The sequence below is a fragment of the Clupea harengus genome, chromosome 19 (genome assembly GCF_900700415.2).
Source record: "Clupea harengus chromosome 19, Ch_v2.0.2, whole genome shotgun sequence".
Lineage (NCBI taxonomy): Eukaryota > Metazoa > Chordata > Actinopteri > Clupeiformes > Clupeidae > Clupea > Clupea harengus.
Window position 1 is genome coordinate 24,001,607 of NC_045170.1, and position 26,273 is coordinate 24,027,879.

At 39.2% G+C, this 26,273-nt stretch overlaps 1 protein-coding gene across 1 annotated transcript in view; it reads right to left on the minus strand.

Moving 5' to 3' along the window:
• gabrb4 (gamma-aminobutyric acid type A receptor subunit beta4) overlaps nucleotides 1-26,057 on the minus strand; it is a 40,043-nt gene extending 13,986 nt beyond the window's left edge. The window contains exons 1-6 of the mRNA XM_031585894.2: nucleotides 24,618-26,057; nucleotides 22,845-22,960; nucleotides 15,019-15,086; nucleotides 13,562-13,782; nucleotides 9,823-9,905; nucleotides 7,124-7,261 (exon numbers count right to left, since the gene is read on the minus strand). Coding sequence (XP_031441754.1) covers nucleotides 7,124-7,261; nucleotides 9,823-9,905; nucleotides 13,562-13,782; nucleotides 15,019-15,086; nucleotides 22,845-22,960; nucleotides 24,618-24,697 — 706 coding nt within the window. The 5' untranslated portion in view covers nucleotides 24,698-26,057. The remainder of the gene's footprint in view (nucleotides 1-7,123; nucleotides 7,262-9,822; nucleotides 9,906-13,561; nucleotides 13,783-15,018; nucleotides 15,087-22,844; nucleotides 22,961-24,617) is intronic.
• Between the last annotated feature and the right edge of the window lie 216 nt (nucleotides 26,058-26,273).

A 26,273-nucleotide genomic window follows, 5' to 3' on the forward strand; every position in this document is an offset into this window, starting at 1 on the left:
CTAGGGTTCATAGGTTAGTATAAGATATGCTGCTGTGCCATAGTGCCTGTTCACACTAGCAGCAAGAAACTGTAGCAGCAAGAAAGACATCTGTACATCTCTACAGTCTTTTGTACTCATGCAAACTGAACCATACAAGAGGACAATGCTAACTGCAATCATGATATGATAATAATTATTATTTGTATTATATTGAATTATTATTTCTACTACTTATGTTGTGAAGCAGCCTCCTATGTAGGTTGGAATCCCACATCATGAACTGTAAGATAGTTCAAATCACCTGATAGCACATTAAGCATTTGCAAAACCAAGAATTATGTCAGTGTGCAATGTATTTGATATGTTCAAGGCCATGAAACAAATAGATAGAGGAAATAGACATCATCTAGAGAGAGCAGCGCAATAAGAAATCACAGCGAATAAAACAAAAGTGTATAATCTCAAACTACCATTAATGCATGTCAAAGCCAGAATAACTGTGCTGAGTCATTATTTGAGTGAATATGTTGAGCTTGAGTTATGAATTGTAGATCAGGATTCATCTAATGTATGCTAATGAACACCATCTTACTAGCATCTAAACAGTAGGCTCTGGAGTCCTGTGTTGAGCAGCTGGGGTAGCTGCTCCAGTACCGACTGTGTGCAGGGAATAACTGAGCAGAACGGCTACACATTTTAGGCCCTGTTAATAAACGATTCCCTAATCGCTTTCAGGTCAAAGACTTGTCGGAAGTTCAGGAATTTTCCCAGTGGGACCGTCTTGCGAGGGTCGGTATTTTTTTTCTTCACTTTCTCTAGCCCAATCCCTTAGACATTATATATCCTATGAAGATATTCAATAGGTCATCTTAGCCACAGTGACACACATGGTGCAACCTGCAATAGCAGTGAGGGCTTTTGCCATCGCAACTGCAAAGTATCGAGCCCTCTGGCAGTTTATAGTCCAAACATGGAAAGAAAGTAGAGGCAGAATATGAAAAAAAAACTTTGCTGGCTGACACGACAAAGTGTGCCAAAAAAACAGACTTATTTAAGCAATCTGTTTCCCGTAATAAGGAGAGTAATGAACAGACAGGAGCATCAGGGAGCAGGTGCTGTGAACTAGCTAAACTAACTAAATAAAGAACAAAATGTTTTTGTGTGAGGTTTAACTAGTCAATGCACAAACATTTATAAAAGTTAACATTACATTTCTCTAGAGTTCTTCAACTTAGGTAAATACCCGGAATCATTTTTGTTTTCCTGACTATGAAAGGGTGAAATAAACAGTTAATTTGTTAAATTGATGAACTACCCCTGGGGAATGGACTGATACTATCTATATCAATATATTTTGAGAGTGAATAATGTAGAAAGGAGCAGGAACCAGCCCAGATCCAATTAGATGTGCACTATTGAATATTATAGACTGTGAATTAAATTAGAACACATCAGTGCATATGATCAGGTTGGACAATTTGTTGTAAATCCTGATGAACACGTTAGGGATAATGTATAGTCCGCCAGTCAGTATTGGAAGATAAATCCCTTCAGAATGAAACAAGTCCTGTTCGTCTTGTTGGGATTTATTTTCCGATACTGACCGGTGGGCTATACATACATACATATACATATACATATACATATACATATACATATACATATACATATACATATACATATATACATATACATATACATATACATATACAAATACAAATACAAATACAAATACAAATAGAACTTTAAAGTTTTAGGTTACAATGAATTTCAATTACAAAAAGTGAATGGACTGTTTGCGGCATGGTATGAAATATGTGAATTAGAAGCACATAACCCGTTGCCAATGGCAGCGGTCGTCATTTTTTTGCAGCGGCCCATAAAAAGAAATGTCAGAATGTTGGGATAGCCCATTTAATTCAATGGAACTTTTTGCAACATTCTGAGGAGCCGTTTAATATAATATAATAATAATATAATATAACGTCAGTTAACTTCTGATGTTTGCACACCAATTAAGTAGTTACAGTTTTGTTTTACCGTATAGCACGTCCATATCAATTCACCAAGTTTGTTAAGAAGTTTAAATTAACTGTCACATTGTGACAATGTTATAAATTAGTGGACTGACGGAAGTACAGAGAGTCGCAACATGTCCCATATATCTGAAAGCTTTCAGTACCGTTACACTACATTTGGTATAAGTGATTTTAGAAAGCTAAGCCTAAACAGAATGCTGGGATATGCTAGCTTGGCAACGAGAGGTTTGGAACAAATGACTGGGGTTTGGCCATAGCAACCATCCATTTAGAAACTAGAGCAAAACCTTACAAAATGACGTTCATAGTTTATTATTTTAACACAAACAATACAAATAAATAAGTAATTCATTGATTGATAAAAAAGTTATGTCAGTTTGAATTTGGCGTATCAAATTAAGGTCACTGGCCAGCAAATGACCAAACTACTTTTTGTTTCCCGTCTGTTCCTGGGTCAAAGGTTTTCTGTTTGGGGAAATTAATGATGGGTTTCTTGAAACCCGAGGTCATAGTTTGAGTTATTTCATCAGAGACACGAATGGGAAAAAGGGACCTTATAGTCTATAAATGATGCTAGTGTGACCAAAAGACAGCAAATTGCGAAAAACTGCTTCAAGATGATATATGATGTGAGATGGCCATGGTTATAGGTCACGCTTTGTCTGAGAGGCAATATATAATGTTATATACTCTTTTGTGGAGGCATTTTATGGTAAAGGTTGAGATGCTTAGATACAATAGTCTGGTTTGCTGCATATGTACATAAAATAGAACAGAATACCTCCAATGTTTTGTGATAGAGGATTTTAAAGAGTACATGTAAAACAATGATCCAAAAACTGGGTGTACACACAATGAGATGACAGGAAAGAGAGGTATAGAGATGAAGCGGAACCATAGGTGGTGAGAGTTCTCATGAGAGATGGAGGGGGAGGGTAATCTAGCAGAAGATAAGAAAAAGAGAGAGGGAAAGAGAGAGGGAAAGAGAGAGGGAAAGAGAGAGGGAAAGAGAGAGGGAAAGAGAGGTACTGGAAATTAGCTGGCGGGTGATGGGTGGCGAAGGGTAACGCAGGCTAGACTCCTGCAAGCAAGAATGAGAGGGCATTAGCATTAGCAATAGCATTTGAATAACAAGGGATACATACAGCAGACAAGATGAAATTACAGTTGACGCTGCCAGGTCAAACGTCTCATGATTGACATAATTAAGAAAGAAGATGACCGTCCTTTGTTAATTATTACCACAGCAGTGGCACTATCAGAGAAAACAGTGATGCATTTCGGCAAGTGCCCCAAAAATCACGCTAGATGACTTGATCTACTGTAGCGTTATGAAGTGAAAACAGTTCTAAAGGAAGCATTCTATCTCCCAAGCTCAAGTTACAGAATATGCAGCAGACAAATCATAAATCAACGTTTCCTTTACAGAATACTAGCAAGTGGCTACAGCAATAGAAATAACTCGAAAACAGGAGAAAAGAGGGAAGCCAACCATTTCAACAGTTAGCCCTCTTGCAATGCCTTTTCAAATACTTATGCCACAACATGACATGACAACATTTTAGAGCTGACTGCATTTTTCGTGACTCATTTGTGTTGGACAGGGGAGAAAGGACACTGACCCAAAAATTCAGCGTTCGGTCGGTAATGACATGATTAACAAAATAGGGATCAGGATGAGAGGAGACATAATGTGTGTATGTGTGTGTGTGAGAGAGAGAGAGAGAGAGAGAGAGAGAGGGAGAGAGGGAGAGAGAGAGAGAGAGCGAGAGAGCACAGAAACATTAACAGGGGCAGGGTGTTGTTGAAGGACGGAGGGTTGAAATTTCTCTGAGGGAGGTACAATGGTGAAAATCTCTCAGAAAATCTCTCAGAAATGTGGTTCTGACTCATCTTTCAATAATCTGACACATCAGACAACGCTGTCATTGCCTCTAGGGATTTAATGTCCTTCCTTTAGTCACTGAAGTACTCCTACAAAAGTCATCTCTAAACAATATCCCTAATGTTAAAGACCCCACAGAGTTCATTTAATTCAGATTGTGATGGATTTCAAACCCAAACAGAAAGTTTAGGTGAGAAAAGATGAGAGAATGAACATGAAATTTAGATTAGCCAATAGCATTTCCAGTGGGAACTTGTTCAGTGAGTTAGCTATTAGCTATCTAAATTACATTACATATACCATGAAAATTAATTTAAAGACGATAACAATTCTAGCTGCCAATAAAAACATGCTACAAAAAGTAACAAATTGTTGCATACTGTCTCTTTAAATACGGATGTGCCACTCTTACTCCCGCTCGTTAGCTAATTGACCGGTACTTTGAGGAGATGGAGAACCAAGTAGTAGGCTACTAACATGCTTCAAAGTGTGACAATTGTTGCATACTGTGTCTTTAACATTAAAGATGAGTACATGAGAGTAGTATTGTGCCCCACAGTCTACAGAATGTTTTGCATCAAACCGTGAAAGAAAAATCTGACAGTTATAATTCATTACGTAGAAGTTTTAGTTCTAATGTAAAATTTGACTACCCAAATCCTCCAATATTTACACAATCAACATACAAACAAAAGAGAATACTGTCAATACAAATCTTATGTCAAACTAAATTTCAATCACAAGTGTCCTGGTGTGCATAAAGTCCTTGTTGGCAAGACAGGGAGAGCACTCCAAAAAATCCACAAACACAAAAACGAAATTGTAGGCCCATAAAAATATAAAAAAAGAGGGGAAAAAACTCTGCTGTCTCACCACTCCAAAGTACCTGGAATCCATCCAGTGTCCCCTTTCACGGGTATTCCAAAATGAACAGTCCAAAATACACACTCACAAATAATGAGTTATACTGCAGTGATGTTTAAGGAAATTATTTTCCTTCACACAAGCTCTCTCTCTCTCTCTCCCTTCCTCTCTCTCTCTCTCTCTCTCTCTCTCTCTCTCTCTCTCTCTGTGACCTTCTTTTCCCCCTTCACTTCATAAAAAACCTTCCAACGTACAGAACTGGTGACCTCCTTGCCCCATGTGATCAATACATGTAAAAGAAAAAAAAAGCATCCTTTACCTTCTATTTACATCCAGGGCCTTTATGTATTATTGACTTTTTGGTAGCACATCTCAATATCCATCAACATTTTACATCCATAAACATATGTTCCCCACCCCCACCCCATAGGTTAGGGCTAGGCCTGAAATATGAGTTTAAATTGACCACATCTATTTTTTCCGTCTTCCCACCTGGTAATTTAAAGGCCTTTTATCACCTCTGCCAAGCAGGCTATATTTTCGTTCCCATTTGTTGGTTTGTTTGTTTGTTTATCTATAAGCTGAATTACGCAAATACTACTTGGCCAATTTTCACAACACTCGGTGGAGCAGTGGAGCATAGACCAAGGAAGAACCTGTTCCATTTTGGAGCAGATCCAAGCGAGATCAGCACAGTCTTTAGTCTTCCCAAGTGTGCACCTAGGGAGCTATCATGGAAGTATGTCAGCACTGTGGGTAGCAGTCTCTCAGGTACCACTACTTGGTACTGAATACCATGTTCTTCAGACAGTGAACGGTGGTACAGTATATCTTGTTTGATTTTGAAAGCTACTCTGTCTGTGCATTGTGAATTCATTTCTTACAGTATCCACTATAATTTTGTATGTATCCTTTCTATCTCTACCTCTATACCTGGCCGGCTCCCAGTACCCCACCCCCTTACGAGCCGAGGTTCTATGCTGAGCTTTTCTTTGCCTCTGTCGCCTTTGTGCTTGCTCCCGGGGGGTCAGGCCCTGGGCTCTGTAAATTGCCTTGAGACAATTGTATTGATTTGGCACTACATAGATGTAATGTAATTGATTTGCATTGAATTGCTGCAGCCAGTTCCCCGCATTTGAACAGAGCCTCATCCTCCATCTGAGAGCGTCAGGCCAGTTTGTTGAGACACCCCTTTCTGTAAGTCTAGAGTTGAACACTTGAGTCTTAATGTCCCACGGGACAGACGTAACATGATTTTAGGAGCATTGAACATCCAGGACAGTGCTGTGTGGTCAGTATAAAGACTGTAAAGGCAGGTCCCTGCAGATGGTGCCTCCATCTTTTCAACACCCAGACCGATGCCAGACACTGAGTGATTCAGCTCTGCTTCTCTTGAAGCTCTGGAGGCATATGTAGTAGCCTGCTCTGATCCATTGACCTCTATGGAGTTGTTCATCTTTTGTATAATGTATAGTAGGCGTTCACAGTTTCTCAATATAGCTGTAGGCTGCCAAACATACTGAATGTGCACCAGCAAACTGGAACTCCTTATGAAAACATCCTGAATTGTGTTTACTGAATGCGACAGCAGTGGTAGTACATCAGTGTACTATGGTGATCTTGAAAGCATAAAAAAAACAAGGGTGAGGCTCAAAAGACCGAATTAATGGGCTCAAGATGGGATGTCAGGCATGACCAAACGATAACTACTACACTACATACACATTCCCTTTAAAACCTTAAATTGTGATTTTCATGACATCATTCAGACATGACATGACATGTCAGAGCAACATCCCCACAAAGGTTACGTTCTTCAAATAGCCCTATTAGTCATCAACGTACAACTAATTACAGGAGATTATGACAACTTTAACATTAGAACGTCCAGCTCTATTCTCTCAAAGTTGGCCAATGGGCACAGACATTATGCACTAAGCTGTGGACTTATTGCACAGTTCAAACCTTTAAATAATTCATTTAGAAAAACATATAGCCACTCAAACCACACAAAGGCTGTTTAGGCCTTACTTGAACACACTGCACAAAATCGTATTAAATGCGACCATGATCTGTCTAAGAGGTTCTCTAAATAAAGAGTGTGACCATTACTTGATGGTTAAAACTGAAATAGGCACTATAGTATTATGATTAGCTTATTAAAACATGCACGGATATGGTGAACAAGGCTTCATTGCACATCTCACAATGGTATGACCCTCTGTAAGAAATACATTGTACTAAATGATTAGGATTCTTAATACTAAGCGGGGTCAATCAACCTATTGTGACCATTCACCCCAGATCTATGGGCAGCTTGTCTTATTGATTCATGAAACAAGACCAGACTTACCAGTGGTGAACTTCACCTCTCTGGATACCAGCCGTAGTTCCATGATGGAAAACTGCGGGAGCTCCAACTTATCCACCCCTGTGACGGCGGTGTCCCCCCCTTGCCAGAAGAACACAATATCATCTGTAGTGTATCCATCTGCAAAGTAAAAAAATACAGATTTCTCATTAGCGTAGTAAAGACAGTGTTTAGTAGTATTTCTGTAAATACTGGATTAGTAATAAATAAACTAATAATAAATAAATTCACATATCTATAGCACATTTATAGGAAAGGCGAGTCTGTACACGTTTCCATCAGCTGTGTCATGTGAATTCAAAATGGACACTATGGCATCATGGCAGGAATTCTAAACAGCTGTAGGTTCAAAACATGAGGTTGTCTAGGGCCACTTTAATGGAATACGTAATAAAATGATCACAAACCTCATACTGATACAAATAAACTGGTTTCCATCAACCTTAGATGCATTTTATTATGAAATCAGGAGTTAATCCACCCCCTCATAGTGAATAAATGTCTTAGTCAATTTAAAAGACCACACCTATATTCCCCAAATCACTTTCGGGCTTGTAAAATCAGGAAGTCTGTGTAAAAAAGGAATGTATTTGCAGTTACTCTTCCTAATGCTTTGCCTGTGTAGAGAGAAATACCCCAATTTACAAATTACTTTCATGAAAACTTAAAAACTATTTGTAATCTTGCTTATTTGAAATGTTGTCCTCTTTTTTTGCAGGTTGTATCAAATTCATACTGTGTCATCAGTTAGCAATCGCTACACAATTGCCCTGCAGTATTCTAAAATGATATGTCCTTGGAAGCCTTGGAAATGTAATCGAATAAAGCCATGATCAAGAATGACCACATGGCCACAAAGGTCATGTTTTATGTGTGCCTTTTTCGCTGATATGATTGACGAAACGCACCTAATGAATTTAAATAGATGGCTATCAGGACTGCAAAGGCTGTGTCCCGCACTGAGTCACTACAGATTGGATGGAGATGGGGAGAACGGGGAAGGGAAAACAGTGATGTGGAAGCTCATTGTTTTTAATACCTTAGGCCATCCATGCAGGAAACTCACAAGAATAGTTAATGTCAAGGAACGGTTACGCCAGACATCCAATTGTACTAGTGAACTCAGAGAAAGCATCTGCCACAGCCGAGATAATCAAATGTTAAAGATTTATGTAATGGCACTCAGTAAAGAAGTCATGCATACACTGGGGACAGTATAGGTACACAGCCATGTGCTGTTTAAACACTCTCAAAGCATAGACTATATGTGCAGAACAATATTGGAGGTTTGGGTGTTGGAAAGCACACATAGATTCCTTAAAAAAATAAATGAATATTAGCTGAACTCAACAAATGTGTTTTTATTCAACAGACATATGAATGTCTTTGGAATGTCACTGATGACGGAGAGGCAGAGGCTCATGTGAATATGGCTATGACTTGAATATAGACTCAATTAGCAAGATAAAAAGAGATTCAGATATATATGTATGGACTCAGACAACACACGAGATGTACAGTACTTAGCTGCTGGTTCAAAAGGATGTCAGACCACTTGTGCCAGAGACCTCTTCCTGCTTATCAGCAGTAAAAGTGCCTGCCTAAGACCCCACCTGCTCTTGGATTACGTTTTTTCAGATCAGAGTGATTAGAACGGCTTAGACGGGACTGAACTGTATTGATAGATCCACCACCCCACAGGGACCAGTTCAGACGAGTTTGGCACGGAGCAAGAAGATGAACTTGGACAACTTCACGTTCAATCTACGAGAGAGACGTAGGGCCAGACAACAGCAGCATAATGCTTTCCAAGATGAATCACTGTCTGGCCCTGCAAGGCCCAAGTGGACGTCATTGCACCTCTGAAACAAGCTTCTCCCATTCTGCCAGAGCAGTGCTGACCAACAAGAAAGCTAATTACACTGCCAACACTGTCAAATATGTCTCAGACACCTACCAGGAATCTCATACTGTCCAGCCTTTGCAGACTCAGAGCTGCAGAAAAGCTTCTCTATGCTTTTGTTACTTGCAGACAGGAATGCTGCAACTGCCTTTTTATCTGTGTGTAGTAGTTGATACAAAATGGCTCTTCTTGTATGCTTACCAGAATCAGAAAATGAGAACTAAATTCTTTGTGCTGGATTTCTGTCTGGATTGAAATAAAAAAAATTGTCTCCTAAACTTGATTTAGCTTCCAACGTATTTAAAGAAGACCTATTGTGCTCATTTTCAGTTTTCATCATTTTATTTTGGGGGTCTACTAGAATAGATTCACATGCTTCAATATTCCCAAAACACATTATTTTTCTCACACATCATTTTTCTCATCTCTATTCACCCTGTGTTTGAAACGCTCTGTTACAGCTCCTGTGTCTTTAACCATTGCATTATTTCTAAATGGACAAACATTTGGAAATGAAGAGCAGAATGCTCCCTCATTGCTCACTTTGGTGTATAGATTAACACGGCACTTTCCAAGTTTCACAATGGAGGGTCAGCTACACGGGTTGTTCTTGGCCCTGGTCACTCTTTATTACATCGCACAAATGATGCCCTTTGGGAATGAAGCAAGGCTGCAGATAGAAAATAATGTCCGAACGTCTACGGTTCGATTCGAACGGACTAAAGGCTGCCGGTGTGAAAGCACCCTAAATGTGTCAGTTGGAAGGCAAGGTACTCACAGCTTTCAATCTCCAAGGTACAGTTCTGTTCATCAAGAGGGTATCTCCTCAGGTCCATCATACAAGCAGCAGTGGTTGTTATTCTGGAGGTAACAGGAAAGACAGAGAAAAAGACATGCTATATCATTAATAACAATTGTGAAAATATAGTTTGATGTTCAATAACTGAGACTGTGATATGTGGTGAAGGGGCAGGCAAAGTGAATGGAAAAAGGGAGACACCAACATCAAGTTTTTTTAATATGGCATGGTTCCTTTAGCTTTGTAAAGTGTAGCGCTGGCCATATTCTTCATTAACCCTTCATTAACACTGCTAGCTCACAATCACTACCGTCATTTTTGTCTGGAAACATTCCATTGGATTCCAGATTAGCTTGGGGTGTAGCTAAAGAGCACTGAATCGAATTACATCGAAAGTCATTGAATCAGCAGAATAGCTCATGCCATAAACAGAACAGCACATGACTGTACTAGGCTAAATACGGAGACTAAGTAAATCTAATCAACTGAAGCGTGAGGAAGCTCTTACCCTGCCTAAATGAAAACCTTGCTCAGACCGTGGCTTCATCATCAGTAATACAGTACAACTGTGAGTGATTCTAAGTGTTAAATAAGTAAATTGGTGAAACAGTGAACTAGTAGAACGTCAAAAATTGTACATAGACATTCAAGCCCAGTCTTGTATTTAATCTTTGGTGTCCTAACTGGGTGTTTGGTCCTCACCCTCTGTCCCCTCTGGATGTCCTGACTTGTTTTCCAAAGATTAACACATGTGCATATGTCACTGGCATACTGTGTGTTAATGCCAAATGGTCTTTTAACAATCAGTGCTAGCTATGGAATGTTTACAGTCAATGTAGAAGTATCTATCTGTGTGGGCTAAGAAACACAAATGTACAAATGCATCCCATGCTACTCTCTGATAACCGTGGCTTTAGTCTATCTTAAATGTATTGGCTGTCCGTGAAACCCAAATAACTCATCTCTTTCTCGCTGACGCAGTTGCAAGGTCAGCTGCAGTTGGAATTGACAGACCACTCAAATCTGCTTCAATCAGTGACTTGAAAGCATAAATTAAGTAAGTACAATATTCAAATCCCACTGTGGAATGAAACAAATTGAGTGGTGGTTTCAGCTGATGGACACCTTGTAGAAGATAAAATAAGGATTTTTAAAAATGCATGATTGTATCCTCGAGCAGGAATTTCAACATGTCTGTCCAGTTCCTGCACATGAAAATGCTGATGAGGGAGATGCTTTACACACAAGTCAAGACTATTGATTTGTTCAGAGAGCATGATGCATGGTACATCAGACACCACTCCAGCCATGGTCCATGGTGCATCAGACACCATTCCAACCAAGTTAGCTGGCGTCTGTGACTATCACGTCTCTCCACATGTGGGGTGCAGCCATAAGCATTCCCTAAGAGCAATTCTTGGCGCTGCCAAGGGGCTTGGGAGAGTGCCCCCGAGCAGGTTATTATAACATAAACCTGTTTTGAATAATGGCAGACAGCCAGTAACCACATAGCCATCATTAAAAGGGCCATAGATGTAACAAGCCAAGTTTGATCACTTGTGACTTGAGACATTGCTGCCAGCAAGCCTGTCAGGAGTAGCAGCCAGGCATAATTGAAAGTGTCCCTGAATTTGCTTGTGCCAATGTGTCTGAAATCCTTTAAGGTGATGTGAAGAAACTCTTTCACCCTGTGTTAAGTTGTCTACATGTGTTTGAATGCAAACATTTTAGTTCTGAGATGGGGCACTAAGGCTGTGTGAACACGTGCTTTGAAAATACCATTAAACGTTCAGTTACATTTTAAACTGTTAGGGCTGCCTACAAAGTGAAAAATGAGGGGACACATTATATGACTGATGGATTGGAATATGAAGGTGAAAAACCTCAGGCTGTACGGCAAGGAAACCATCTAACAAATTCAATATGCGGAAGGAAAACACTACAAAATATGAATCAACTCCAGTAAATCCAGAAGAAAGTTGATGTTTATAAAACAGTTAGCGCATAAGATGCAGGACAGTAGATCCAGTAGATGTAGATACTGTATCAGGTTAAGGCTTTTTAAATGATATATCTGTGGAGCTGCAATGTCTCTGGTCACTGTACCTGCCTAGTGCATTTTATGCAGCTGGCAAATACCAAACATTTACATTAACACAACGTTCAATGGTGCTACATTTTCGCTCAACAGAAGTGATTCAATCGCACCTTTTGGCAACCCTATTGCACCATTCTAGATAAGAGATGAGTGCTTGCATGAGAGATCGTAGCTGGTCATCCACGATGGCCCCAGATTTCTCGCTAATTTTGTTGGGCAATCAGTAAAGACCCCAAATTAACACTGATGTTGTATTTTATGGATGAACTGGCCAAGAAGACCAGCACTTCAGTCTAGGAAAGATTCAGTTGAAAATACCATTGACTCATCCATGTGGATATTTCTGTAAGACAAGTTGCTTGTTGAGACCTCAGGTGGGAAGGACAGAAAACATTGTACTATCATCATGGCTGTGGTAGGACAAGCCATGCAAGTGAGTCATAGAGCCCAAGGAGGTGGCACATAGAGAAGAGGAAAAGGACCAAGGATGAGGCCTTGCAGTACCCCAGTGGAAAGACAGCACCCTGCCAAGACACACATTGAAGGTTTGCTCAGAGAGGTAGGGCTTGAGCTAGCTGGGAGCTGTTCAATGCTAACATGCTTGTGTTTTTTTCCAGGGACAAAATGCATTACAGTACATGATTTCGTAATAGATTTGCGCGTTTTGTAGTACAGAAGGCATTCTGTCTACAAAAAAGGTCTGTTACACCTGGCACCCCATACTCCAAATGATCTAAGCCTAGCTTGCATTGTGAGAAACTCAGTCCTACACCACACTCAAACCTGCATCATCAGGCATGGGAAATCAGTCTGGGTCAAGTGTAATTCAAGTTGAATTTGTCCCCTTGACTATTAAGTAGCCATGGTCAGATCACTATGCCCACTATGATTATTTTCGCAAATAATTAGTGTAAATATTGAGTGCATGTTATGTATACGCTATGTTATGTTATGCATGTTTTGTAACTTTTCATGGTGTTACTTTACTCCGGTGCTAACTCTGAAAATATTATGCTATGTCTTGTACTTTACTTTGGAAGGAATTGACCACACGGCTGCTAGTTATCTGGGTAATGTTTGCAAACTTGCAAGACAACACTTTGGAAATCAGTCCATAAATCTTGTTGGCTTTGGTTGCTGTCTAGCTACGTTGGCTAACGAGCCACTTAGGTTTGCTTCACTTAGAATCAGGGGAATCAAACTTTTGTGTTTTTTAGGGTTTTTTGTCTATTAGCATCTCCCAACATACATGTTGTAGCTAGGTGTTCATGGTTCTGGTTACATTAACTGATGCCCATTCTGAGATCTGTGGAATGTCACAGATGCTTTCGTAAACCCAAATTTGTGGATTTTGAACTAGCCATTAAGATGACATAGTAGGTTCCAATCATTCACATTGTCACTTACTGCACTTGCACAGCTGTCCATGAATTATACCCCAAAACACTAGGAGCAACTAGGGGCCGCTTATCGATATGGGAGAGTATCGTAACAGCAAATGAAACGGCAGATGATTAGAAGGCATTAAATGAAGCTACAGAAAAGTGTGAAGTCAGAATATGTCTGAATTCAAAGAAGACTTTATATATCAGCTGAATTAATACTTATGTGATATCTTACCTTAGGCCATACAAGACGGTACCATCTGGATGGAGACGTATCATACGATTCTTTACTGTCACCCCATGTAGAAAGGACTTCTTGTCATTGAGGAAATAGGTGTCCGGGAGCCAAAGTTGGTCTGCCACACGGTTATCCAAAGTCAAGTTAAGTTCCATCTCTGTATAGGCAAGTCGCTTATCTCGCCAACTTTGTTGAAAATACATTGTGATGGTGTAATCCTGAGGGGGAGCAGAAGAGGTCACAAATTATTTAAAAAGTACATCACTAATGACCTTTTGACGAAAAAAACTCAAGATTACAAATAGTGTAAATAGTTTTGATGATCTACATCTGTGGGGATGTTTAAATTTGTCCAAAGGTCAATAGCCTTGTCAGCCGTGACACATAGCTATTTAAGGGTACCATAGCTAAGCTAAAATACACAAAACAAATAACTAATTTGGTTTCTTTTCCATGGTTTGATGGTACACTGCAAGCGTGGATGTGTTTAAGTTCACATAAATATTCTATCAGTGTTTTAAGCCTATACATGAATCATTTTTTCTTGTTATCGGAATCACGCCTCTGGTGCTAGAACAACATAATTTTAAGTCAGCCTACTTCCATGAAACTATGCCAGGACCCTTGCTAATTTTCAGAATTTAAGGGAATCTATCAGAATGTGAAGGTGAAGAAACTAAATCAACCAATTCCAATTTATGATCTTTGAAAATATATATATACACATACTGTGGTGCTGAAACATTTGTGAAAATCTGCATACATATGATACATAAAATGTATTCAGATCTTCATTTAAGTCATGGAAATTGATAAAGAGAGGCAGATAGAATCTTTATTAATTGTACATATTTACTAATGTATTAGCTTTTTCATACTAAGGTCATTTGTTATTTATTATGTTGGATAATTCCTATAAAGGTCAATAAAGGAATAAGTAAGTACACAACCTTTTGTGTTGTTGCCATGGAGTGTTTACCCTGTTACCCTGTCACGTTTATGTGCTCCTGTCATTTCTTTATCATTCAACCTGCATATGATTCACTCATTGGCAGTGTGGCAGTTTGGACTGAGCTTGGCTTTTGTCAGTCAAAAAAATTTCACAAAATATTCAATAATGTCACAGTGACTTTAACAGTTTAATATTTGTGTAATATACATTGCGGTTACTGCAGCGTAAAGGTTGTTCACGGTGCTTGTTGAACTATGAATTTAGGACCCCCATACTTCATAACATTAAATGCTTGGCAATCTAGCTAGATAGTCTTTAAAACGTATCTTATAAGGCAACCATTGAACGTTATTTTATGATGAAATGCAGCTCAGAGGAAAATTTCTATGCAACATGACCAACAAGAACACAATAGACTTACTGAAAATGAATTAATGTTTATATTTCTGAAATCTTTATTGCAACAACACAGGACCTTTCATCAAAGTGCTCTTATACTCACCATGTTGACTTCTGAGATTGAGTCAATACTGGCAATATTGATGCTCATTCCAACAACAACTGGAGGTCCTGTGGTAAGACAAGGAAAGAACAAGAGAAGTTGAGTAAAAGAAAAGAACACAGAACACAAAGTGTTTCATATAATGATGATGTAGACTAAAGTGCAGGGGACTGATGACTGAACCATGTGGGACCCCATTTGAGATCTTGTCCAGGTCAGATTTAAAGTTGTCTACGATTAAAAAGGTTTCAAGAACAAATGAGTAAAACCAGCTATAATCTGAGCCAAAAAAAGCCCCAAAAATTGTATTACCAATAGAATCAAAGGAGGTCCTTAGGTCTAGTAATATGTCGGGACACTATTCACACATTGATGACCATATTTTAGGAGGAGGGGCTGGACTTTGAATCTAGATTAACTTAAATTAAGTTAACTAGAGTTAAATGAGATTTAAAAGTCAGAGACCAAATAAGCACATCGACCCCATATAAGACAACTGGGTACCACCAAAGGTAAAACAAATGTGGTAAGAGGGCCACCATGTTGAAACACAAATGTACATTCACAGAACAAAATCCCAAGTTTTGACCTGGTTGAAATCCATCAGAAGCAGAATGTTTAACATCCAAAACTGGCATTTATGTATCTGTATCAAATAACTAGCGATATAGAGGCTTGCATGAGCTCCACAAAGCACAGACTGTCAGCGAGGGAGCGAGTGTGTCAACAAAAACGATACATTTATTTGTGTACATATTGTAATTATTTTCTAGTTTGGGATTATTGTTTATCTTCGTATCCCATTTTTGCAAGAGTTATTTCAAGCCAGCAAGGTTAGTTTGCGATAGCCTTTCACCACTAATTAGCTCAATCTTCCATTTCAGCCAGCTAATTTACAATTCTACAAGATGGATTCAATTAATATGTGTTATAAATATTGTTGTATATATTACAAAGCATTTCTTTCTCATATTAGGAAAAAATAACAATTCCCTACCATACCTTTTCCATGTGTTTGTCATGATTGCCAGGTCACTATTTAAAATGGGTCTGGTGATAGGTTAAATAAAATTGATTTGCCTCTGTATGGTTAAATAACAGCAACACAAGACTACTGTTTCAAAATCAAGTAGGCTAATACATGTATTTCACAGTAGGTGGGAAGCCAGTTTAAACCTGAGTGACAAATTTACAATTTAGGGAATCAGAACACTCAGAACGTAAGTCTAAAAGACGCAAATTAATGGAATTTAAGAATAATTCTAACCACTGAGATGACTGCTAAAATCAACAAAATAATAGCGTCAGGGTCATTAAGCTAAAAAGACCTGGGGGCCTGTGGGCCCATTTAGACTTTTCTTGCCACCAGGGTAACATCTTCTGTAGCTGGTGATGCAAGCAGATTAAAGGAGAACTCCAGTATTTTTTTTACTTGGGCTGTAATTTCCCATCTTTTGGGGTCCACATTTTTACTAGGGACAAAAATGATCAAAATCAGGACTACATTGAGTTAGAATGGTGTAACCTGCAATACAGTGTAATCTTATGGGGCCATCATCTACGTCAAAGTAAACTGCTTGTTTTCGCCACTGACAGGCTCAGTGTTATTGTAAGTGTAGGAAATAAGAGTGTTTTTTCAGAACCATGTTTGAATGCTGTTTATGCAGTGGGAAAAGAGACTGGGTCAGATAACAAGCTTCAAATATTGTAAGGGGGAAAGTTCTCTATGACTATGTATTTAAGTGTTTGCTCTTGGCGCCTGGCCTGTATGATGAAGAAGCATCCTTGCAAAGATAGACAGAGATAAACTGAGTGTTTCCTCAACATCAAACTTGTCTTAAATGTTAATTAATGTTAGATTATGCCAGAATGATAACAAGGTACCTATTTATTTCACTTCACTCATTGCCTATCTAGGCCTAGTTGCTAATCTACCTAAAATGCAATGATTATCAAATAACTAACAAGACACTTGGTCAAGGTCTAGCTGATAACACAGAACACTGCCATTCATTTAGGCCAGATAATCCCCAGTACAGGATTTTACTACTTTTCTGGAATGTGGTGTAGCTCGTGTCACAACACTGCTTACTCATGTTCAACTTTGCTGGTACCACACTGCAGCTTTCTTATAGTCATGATTCTTTATATATTTTCAGCACATGTTGCAAGGTGTAGTGATCAAAAATAACAGTAGTCATTAATTTTGCTCTAACCAGTTTAGGAATGCTATGCTGTGGGCATGGAAGAGCTCTGCATTGACCTTTGGGGAAAAAATCTGGTTTGAAGCCCTGATACAAAGTGAAGCCAAAATGTCATACAATATGAGGAACCAAATATTTAATTAATTTAATATCTTAACCTTCAAAACTAGTTCCAACTACAACATAGGAAGTCTCAAAGATGAGAGCATGACAACCCTCATGAACCATTCTCCCATTATTCCACCATTATATGATCCATTTAAGAAATGTTAAATCAGTGCACAGCTTTTTTGAAAACAAGACTTTAATGTATATACTGCCCAGCAGCTCCACCTCATTTAAAACATATTAATAAAACAAAAATAAAGAATAAACAAAAAGACAATTCTTCCATTGTGTGCAGAGCTCACCCTTCCACTGGTAGCCATGTTAAAGTGTCCTCTCTGGGACTGGTCTCCTCTCATCTCCTCTTGAGCTGTATCTAGGCTAGCCTCCTGTCTCTCTCATCTGTGTTTGCTTCATCTGTTTTTTCTGTCTTGCAGCTCTCCCTGTTGTCTTACTTGCAACCCAGTTGCTCACTTTGCCTGCCTACTGTCCTGGCTGGATGTGACGGCATTAATTCAACTGCTTACTCTGGGTCCACATACCCTGCTTAACTCCTGGATATATATACCAACGCATAATGTCAGTCATCAAACTATACAATGCCTCTGCTCCATTAACAAGATGCATAGTATAGTCACATACATAAACTGCATAGATAGCTCAATATACACCATATCCACACTATTCCCATCTACAACATTAATGATTTGCAGTCCATTGCTGGCAAGGAAGCAAAATCCATTATCTAATTCATTATATAAATCATAACATAGATTTAAGAGATTGTTAAAAAAAAAAGTCCTATTCCTCAGTGGTAGAAGGAAGTATTCAGATCCTTTTCAGTCCTGCATGAAAATCCTACTTAAGTAAAAGTACTGGTGTGGTCTCTCTGACTGATATATTATATGACATCATTATAGTATGAATACTGAAGTATCAGTGTGTATGCAGCATGTTACTTTTGTAGCTGCTGGAGGTGGAGCTTGTTTGAAATACTTTACATTCAGTTTTATATACAGGGACATCACATGAATCTGAGGGGCCGTGCGATGATCACACTGCTTTTTGTAAAACATCAGAAGCCGAAAAGGTTGGAAACCACTGGTTAAACCTTTAACGATGTGTTGTGTTTTCAAAGCGTGTTATGTTATCCATTGTGTAAAATCTTTAGCTTAAATGTAACTAGTAACTACAGCTGTCAAATAAATGTAGCTGAATAGAAAGTAAAACATTTTCCTCTGAAATGTAGTGGAGTAGAAGTATAAAGTAGCATAAAATGGAAATACTCAAGTAGAAGTACCTTAAAATTGTACTTAAGTACAGTACTTGAGTAAATACTCTTAGCTACTTTCCACCACTGCTGTTCCTATATAGGCTAGGAAACATTTGCTAACGACAAGTGCTTGACTTCTGGAGTCTGGAATGTTCTTTTGACAATGTCTGGCATGAAGCCACATTGTAGACTAATATACTGTCTGTAGTATAAATATATATACAGTGCAAGTTCACGTTTTCCACATTTTGTTATGTTTCAGACCTAAAATAGATTAAATTCACTGTACTGGGTTCAGGTCCACACTATGAATGGGCCACTCCAGGATTTTCAAAGAGTTTTCCTGAAGCCACTCCTGTGTTTTTTTGGTGGTATGCTTCGGGTTATTGTCTTGTTGAAATGTCAACCTTCACCCCAGCCTGGGCCCTCTGGGAAAGGTTTTCACTCAGAATTGCTTTATATTTTTCTGCTTCCCTCTCTCCCTCTATCCTGAGAAGTCTCCCTGTTTCTTTCACAGAAAAACATCCCCATATCATGATGCTTCCACCACCCTGTTTGACTGTAGGGAGGGTATTAATGAGGTGATACTCAGTGCCTGGTTTTCTCCACACACGCCATTGGGAATTGTGGCCAAATAGATCAATCTTCGTTTCATCAGACCTGAGGGTTTTGCTTCTCGTGGTCTGAGAGTCGTTTAGGTGCTTTTAGGCAAACTCCCAGTGGGCTGTCATGTGCCTTTTAGTGAGGAATAGCTTCTGTCTAGCCACTCGACCAGAAAGGCTGGATTGGTGGAGTGCTACACTGATGGTGGTCCTTCTGTAAGGTCCTCCCATCTCCACGAGGGAACTTTGGATCTCATTCATAGTAATCATTTGGTTCTTGGTCACCTGTCTGACCAAGGCCCTTCATTCCAGATTGCTCGGTGTGGATGAACGGCCATCTACAGGAAGACTGTTGTTAGTTACATGTTTTAAAAATGTAACCAGCAAAAATGTTGTTTGACCACATCCTGGTTAAAGAAAACCTCAGCTGGTTTAATACAGATGTGGTTGGATTTCCATGTCTAGAAACGAATGGTCCGTAAGAAATTTCGGTCAAAAACCTGCAAAAGCATGCAAATCCTTCCAAATACCACCAACAGCACAGTCAGTACTGAGAAATGGCTTGATAGCATGTTGCCTGTTTTTTGGTGATAATGTTGGCGATGTCATGCTGTGAAAGCATTTTTTGTTTGTGGCTCTATGAAACTACAGTTTGGTCACTTTGGTCCCTATGCTTCATAAGAACAATACTTATGTGTATTATTCTAACAAATAACCTTACATTTTCTCAGTTCTCATGGACGAGATATATAAATGTTATTAAATGTACCTGTAAACCTACTTTAAATTATGTTCTACTTGACAAAAAAAAGACGAAAAAAAAAGACAAAAAAATGTAAAAAAGATCTTTCCTCTCTCTCTAATTCCCAGTGACCCATGAACCTCTTGTATCATAGCAACAGGAAAGGTTAACTAAAATATCACCGGGTCCCATCTTTTACCAAGCCAGGTAGGTAGATCCACATTCCAAAAATAGATCCACATTCGATTGGTGTATGTAGCTGACACAGACCAAATTGAAACTGAAAATCTAAATCCCATCCCATGTTTTTCTTATTGTCTGTTTGAACTGTATGTACAGTGCCTCGGAAAAGCATTGACCCCCCCTGAGAGTCATCCCCATTTTCTCAATTACAAAAGATACCTACACATATTTCCCCATACATTTTTTAGTTGAAAACATTACTGCTGTAGTATATTTCCAACAACAAAAAAAGTTATTTATCTCCAAACATTAAAAAATAATTCATTAAAAACTTAAAAACCGTGCTTAACTTGGCAAACTTCTGTGCCTTTGAGTTCCAAATTAGAACAGATGATACAGAGATGCTTATTTGACTATAACTGATCACAATTTGGTACTTTCCTTGAGAGTGGGTAAAGCAGAGATCTATATATTTAAATATGAAAAAATCACTGGTCATTGGCCAGACTGTGAAAAAATAGAGAAAATGAAGACTAAAGAGACAAGGTGATTTGAAGGCTTAAGTGGGTAAAAGACACAAAGAAAAATATCCAAGTATTTAGATGTCCATTTGAGTACCATTGGATCCAAAAGAAGAAAGCAGAAGTGGCATCACCCCAGCCAGATGCTTAGTAAAAAAAGGCTGTCTCCCAAAACTGAGCATCTGAGGTACACATCAACTGGTGATGGAGGTCACCAGAGTCCATCCATCACCCCAACACATCTGAGGTACACATCAACTGGTGATGGAGGTCACCAGAGTCCATCCATCACCCCAACACATCTGAGGTACACATCAACTGGTGATGGAGGTCACCAGAGTCCATCCATCACCCTAACACATCTGAGGCACATATCAACTGGTGATGGAGGACACCAGAGTCCAGCCATCACCCCAACACATCTGCAAAGTTTAGTGGCTGGAGGTCGAGTGCAGGTGTAGAAGTCCACAATCTTAAGAGCACTCCATAGAACTGGCCTCTATTGGGAGGGTGGCAAGAAGATGCCATTGTTCATGAAGATCCACATTAAATCATGTTTGGGGGTTGCTTAAAAATGTAGGGAAAGGTTTCTATGGTCAGATGAGAGCAATACAGAGCTCTTTGGCCAATCTTCAAAGGTTTCTATGGTCAGATGAGAGCAATACAGAGCTCTTTGGCCAATCTTCAAAGGTTTCTATGGTCAGATGAGGGCAATACAGAGCTCCTTGGCCAATTCTCAAAGCGCTACATATGGCGTAAATCTAACACTGTCCATGCCTCATAAAACACCATCCCTATAGTGAAAAACGGCAGCAGTAACACCATGATGTGGGGACACTTCTCATCAGTAGGGACTGGGAAACTTTTTAGAACAGAAGGAGAATGAATGGGAAAAGTTCTACACAATATCACAAGAGAACCTGTTGCAGCCTGTTGTAAAGCTAAGGCTGGGAAGAGGGTTTTCCCACCAGCAGGACCATTAATCAAGGCGCAAGGGCAAAGCACCATGGAAAATGCCCAGTCAAAGCCCTGGTCAAAATCCTACTAAGAATCTGTAGTACTACAGTCCAGAAGCAGCATCCCACCAACCTAGATGATCTATATTAATTCTACCAAAAGGAATGGGTAAAAACACTGCAGATCAATCTGCGAACCAGGTACTGACTCACTGAAAATGACTTAAGGCTGTTATTATTAAAAAAAAAGGGGCGATAAGTATAAATGTATATGGGTTGGAAACTTATTCAAGCAGTGCATTTTTTTTTTCACAATGACAATAATTATTTAGAAAATAGGTGTAAGTATCTTTTGTAAACTTTCGGGGGGTACTTTGGCAAGACACTGTATATGTGGTTGGAAGTATATGCTTGGTACAGATAGCTACAGGTGGGGAGGCTGGAAGAGAACTATAGTCCACCACTGTTCTCACATTGCTACACTCACATGGTTCCTTTTGCACCCAGAAAATAACTGTGATTAATCTGTATAAACTGTAAACAAAACATCATAGTTCACAAGACTTACTGCAGCCTCATAAAATAATATTTTGAAACTACAGGATACAAGAAAGTCATGACATTGTACTGCTATTGGCTTGATAGCTCTTTTTACGCAGGAAAGACATTAGGGCTTATCTCAAACATCATCTGTATTGTTGTTTAAAGGAGGCACTTTTCCAAATGGTAGCTCTAGCGAAAATGTTCCCAGTTATAATAATTGTATTTAATTTAAATTACTTTTATCTAATTTGATCCTGTTCTGATACACTCATTTGTAAAGTGGACCACCTGTAGATATATAAAATGACAATAGTGTATAAGTCATGAACACTGGGGCAGCCGAACCAAAGGGGTGTAAGATGTGCCCTCTCCAGTTATATGTGTAGTTGTAGCTCTAATGAATAACAACTGTTAAACACAGTACTAATATGTTCATTTCATCTGAATTTCACAAATAACATACAATGCTAATATCCCCACAGCTAAGTGTATCAGCAAAATTGAGTACTCTGCAGTTCAGCTTCAAGCACAGATTTCCTAAATTCCCAGTGGCCAAAAATCAGCAAATCAGTGGTGTTTTAGCTTTAGTCAGTAATGTCCAAATGATAAAACATGTTTCTGATCCAAATAAACTCATTCAGACACAGTAAAAAAAAAAACATAAAAACAACCAATGTATGTTGACTGGGTGACCTACCTCCAAAGTCTGGTCTTAGGCGGATGTCATATCCTTTCAGCAATTTGTCCACTGTCTTCTTTGCCACAGATATTCCAGACTTTTCAGTAGAGGTACTGGTAGGCGCAGGGGGAGACCTGTTTGAGTGCGACACCAAGTTAACAATATTTCAGTTTTAAAACACCTCTGAGGAGGGCAGTATGGAACTCAGAGCACGCCCATTTGAGAGTACATGCATTTGAGCCTATAGATTTCCAGCTTGTCACATAAAACATCTTTTGCGTATAACACAAAAAAATCAGCTCAGTCTGCAACGCCTGTTTCAGTAGGCTATGCATGGTGTATTAGGTAGGAAAATAAGGATATTTCGTTGATCCTACTGCAGATAGCAGTGACCAATGAGAACACTGAAGAAAATGATTTCAATATCAGCCCCTGCCTTCTAAAATCAGTTCAACAATTCGCAATGGCGTGCGCACGCTACGCATTTTTCATTACTGAATGTATAAGTCTGTTCATTAGGACGACAAACATCCTTAATGGTTCGCTGGATATCGCACAGGGGTCTTAACCACCCCGTTGTGATTTCAGTTGCGATAATTGTCAACTAGTTGTTCATTGCCATTTCGGCCATTCATAACTATATAAACTGATTTAAATCTACCAGATTAACGCAGTATCACAAGCGTCCAAATCCGGTTCCAGAAGTCTTCACTTATAAGTCAAAATGGAAGACACATTATTTTTTGTGCTCCATCACTGACCATCATGAAAAATGTCAGTACAACTGCATATGTCGTGACAAAGTTTATCTTATGATTCATAAGCATACTCAGTTTATCTTAAGAATTGGCAGCGGGAAAAAACAGGTTTAGACGGCCGCCTAATAATAATGACGAATAATTCTCCACGTGTGTGCGCGCGCGCGAGCGCCAGTGTGCGAGCAAACGCGCGTACCCTGTAATTTAGTGAAGTCTATTTTTTTAATCAATTTAGCACTAATGAATCTCTAACAGGTTAGATATCGACATTACGAAGGCTGCACATGTATGACTATTCACCCCCCCCACACGTTAGCGGGTGGGCATCCCACACGGCAACGTGTGTGGCATTTGTAGACATAGGCCTAAATGTCTTGTGTCTACACACACACACACACACTGGCCTAGAGAGAGACAGAGAGACAGAGAGAGAGAGAGGCCTATGTCAGAAAGCTGACAGAAAACGATGAGACATTTTAGCCAACATTTTATGGGCAAATACTATTATGTGAGACATTTCCTAGTAATCAGATATGGTGAAACAATGAGGTTCTTGAAAGCGTTTGAGGTTCAACATTCTGATAGGAAGCATACATAGGCTAACTTTAACCTTTGAGGATATCATAAATACGTTGCCTATACCGATGTACGTGCGTATATTTCACTATCGTTAGCGCGTGCACATCCCTCCAACCACATACACACACATACACACTGACATACATACACACATAAGCGGGCACGCACGCACGCACGCACACACACACAGAGACACACACACACACACACACAGAGAGAGAGAGAGACACACACACACACACAGACACACACATACACTCACACACCGCTATCCCATGGACACATGTAACTGGGTGTTTGAGAAAGGATATCTTTCGGTAATGCTGATGACACGTTTGCAAATGTTTTCTTTTCCCCTTCTTGCGCCTAGACTGGGTGCCAAAAGTATATGCACGGTGTCAAGCTTTTAGGTATCTGTTGCCATGGCATGATGCTTTCTATTATGGTATCTTACCTTTGTGCGAAGCAGACAAAGGACAAAGCTGCCAGAGCAGAAATAATTCCACATAATTTATCTTCTTGAAGACCCAGCATTTCCACAAATCTTTCTATTCAGTTTCTGTAATCCAAACGTGTATGGTACACGTAGAAAAAGAAAAAAAAGAATGGAAATAGGGGGTAGAGGGATGAAAAAATCAATAATTGTAATGAGGCACTGGGCAAGGGACTGATATATATATACATAGATAGATTTGCTATCTGTCAGTATCTATAGATACATATATGCAGGATGTATTTACAAAAGAGGTATGTTTAAAATCGTTGTTGTTCCCAGATGTTGCAATCCTCTTCCAGTCTAAGGATGTCCATGCAAATCCCAGATCCCATGGACCAACACCAGGAGATGAGACATTTTGATTAAAACCGACGCTGGTAATTATCTTCAGAAGGTGAAAGATAAACGCACGTCGAAAACTGAAAAGTAGACCAAAGAAACCAGCCGTGTCGCTCTTATGTTGGCTGTTGTAATCTCCCAGTCCAAACCTCCATAAGAATCATAACTCCAACGCGGCTCCTGCGTGGGGATTGCTGTACAATCTAGAACCTATTGTCGACTGTAGACATCGGTCACTGAGAAGTCAATTTACTGAAAATGTAATGACCAGAAATGTTCATAACCCCTTTATTCCAGCTGATCGAGTAGATTGTAAGTCTCCCTTGGTGAAGCGAATTGTCTAAAGGAAACATGTACACCGGGGAGAAAAATACAGCTGCGATATCTCATCCAGACGTTCGAGCAGCAAATCTTACTTATTTCTGAGAGAGAATGAAAAAAAAAGAAAACGACAGAAATAAAACTTAACAAAAACGAAAAATGTTGTCAGACCGTCAAAAATCCAAGATGTATGGTTCACAACAACCTAATAAATGTCCAAGATGCATATCGGGAATCCCAACCGTCTTCCAGCCGTGATCTCCCGACTGAATACCCTAGCATGTTCCTTTGGTCTTCCTTGAAAGTAGAAGACAGTGTTCAAATGGTGACACCGTCCGATTCACTTACCAACATGAAAGAAACGACCACATTACGACTAAATATACAGTTTTAAACTACGGGTTTGGTGCGTTAAAAGAATGCATGGTCATTTTTTTTTAAGGAAACTAGAGGTGTTCTTTTCTATTTATCTAAAAAAGAGGCAAAGGAAAAAAAAATAAACGCTAAGCTATGTGAAACTGGAACCTTTCACGCGCTGAGGGGATGAAGAGAAATGATGTCTGCAAGAGTCGATTTTCCTCGCAACCCATTAGAATGCTGTGAGAGTGTTCCCATGGATTTCCATGTATTTCTACCACATAGGCTATCTCAACACAGAAGGGTGCGCACAAACACTCAGAGCCACACATACACGTAAAAACACACTGGTAGGAGGGGGTAACAATATAATGTGCAATGCATAGAATGAGAGGTTAGGTTTTTAAATGTTGATGTATGAATGTGTACGAATATACAAAAAAAAAAGAGCACTCCATCCAGCTTTTGTTATACGTAGCCTACATAGCCTACATATATATGAAGGCAAGGAATCTTGACAGACACACAAACATTATATATATATATATATCAGTCAAGATGCTTTGCGCAAAAGATGAGGATTTCCGTGGGGATCTA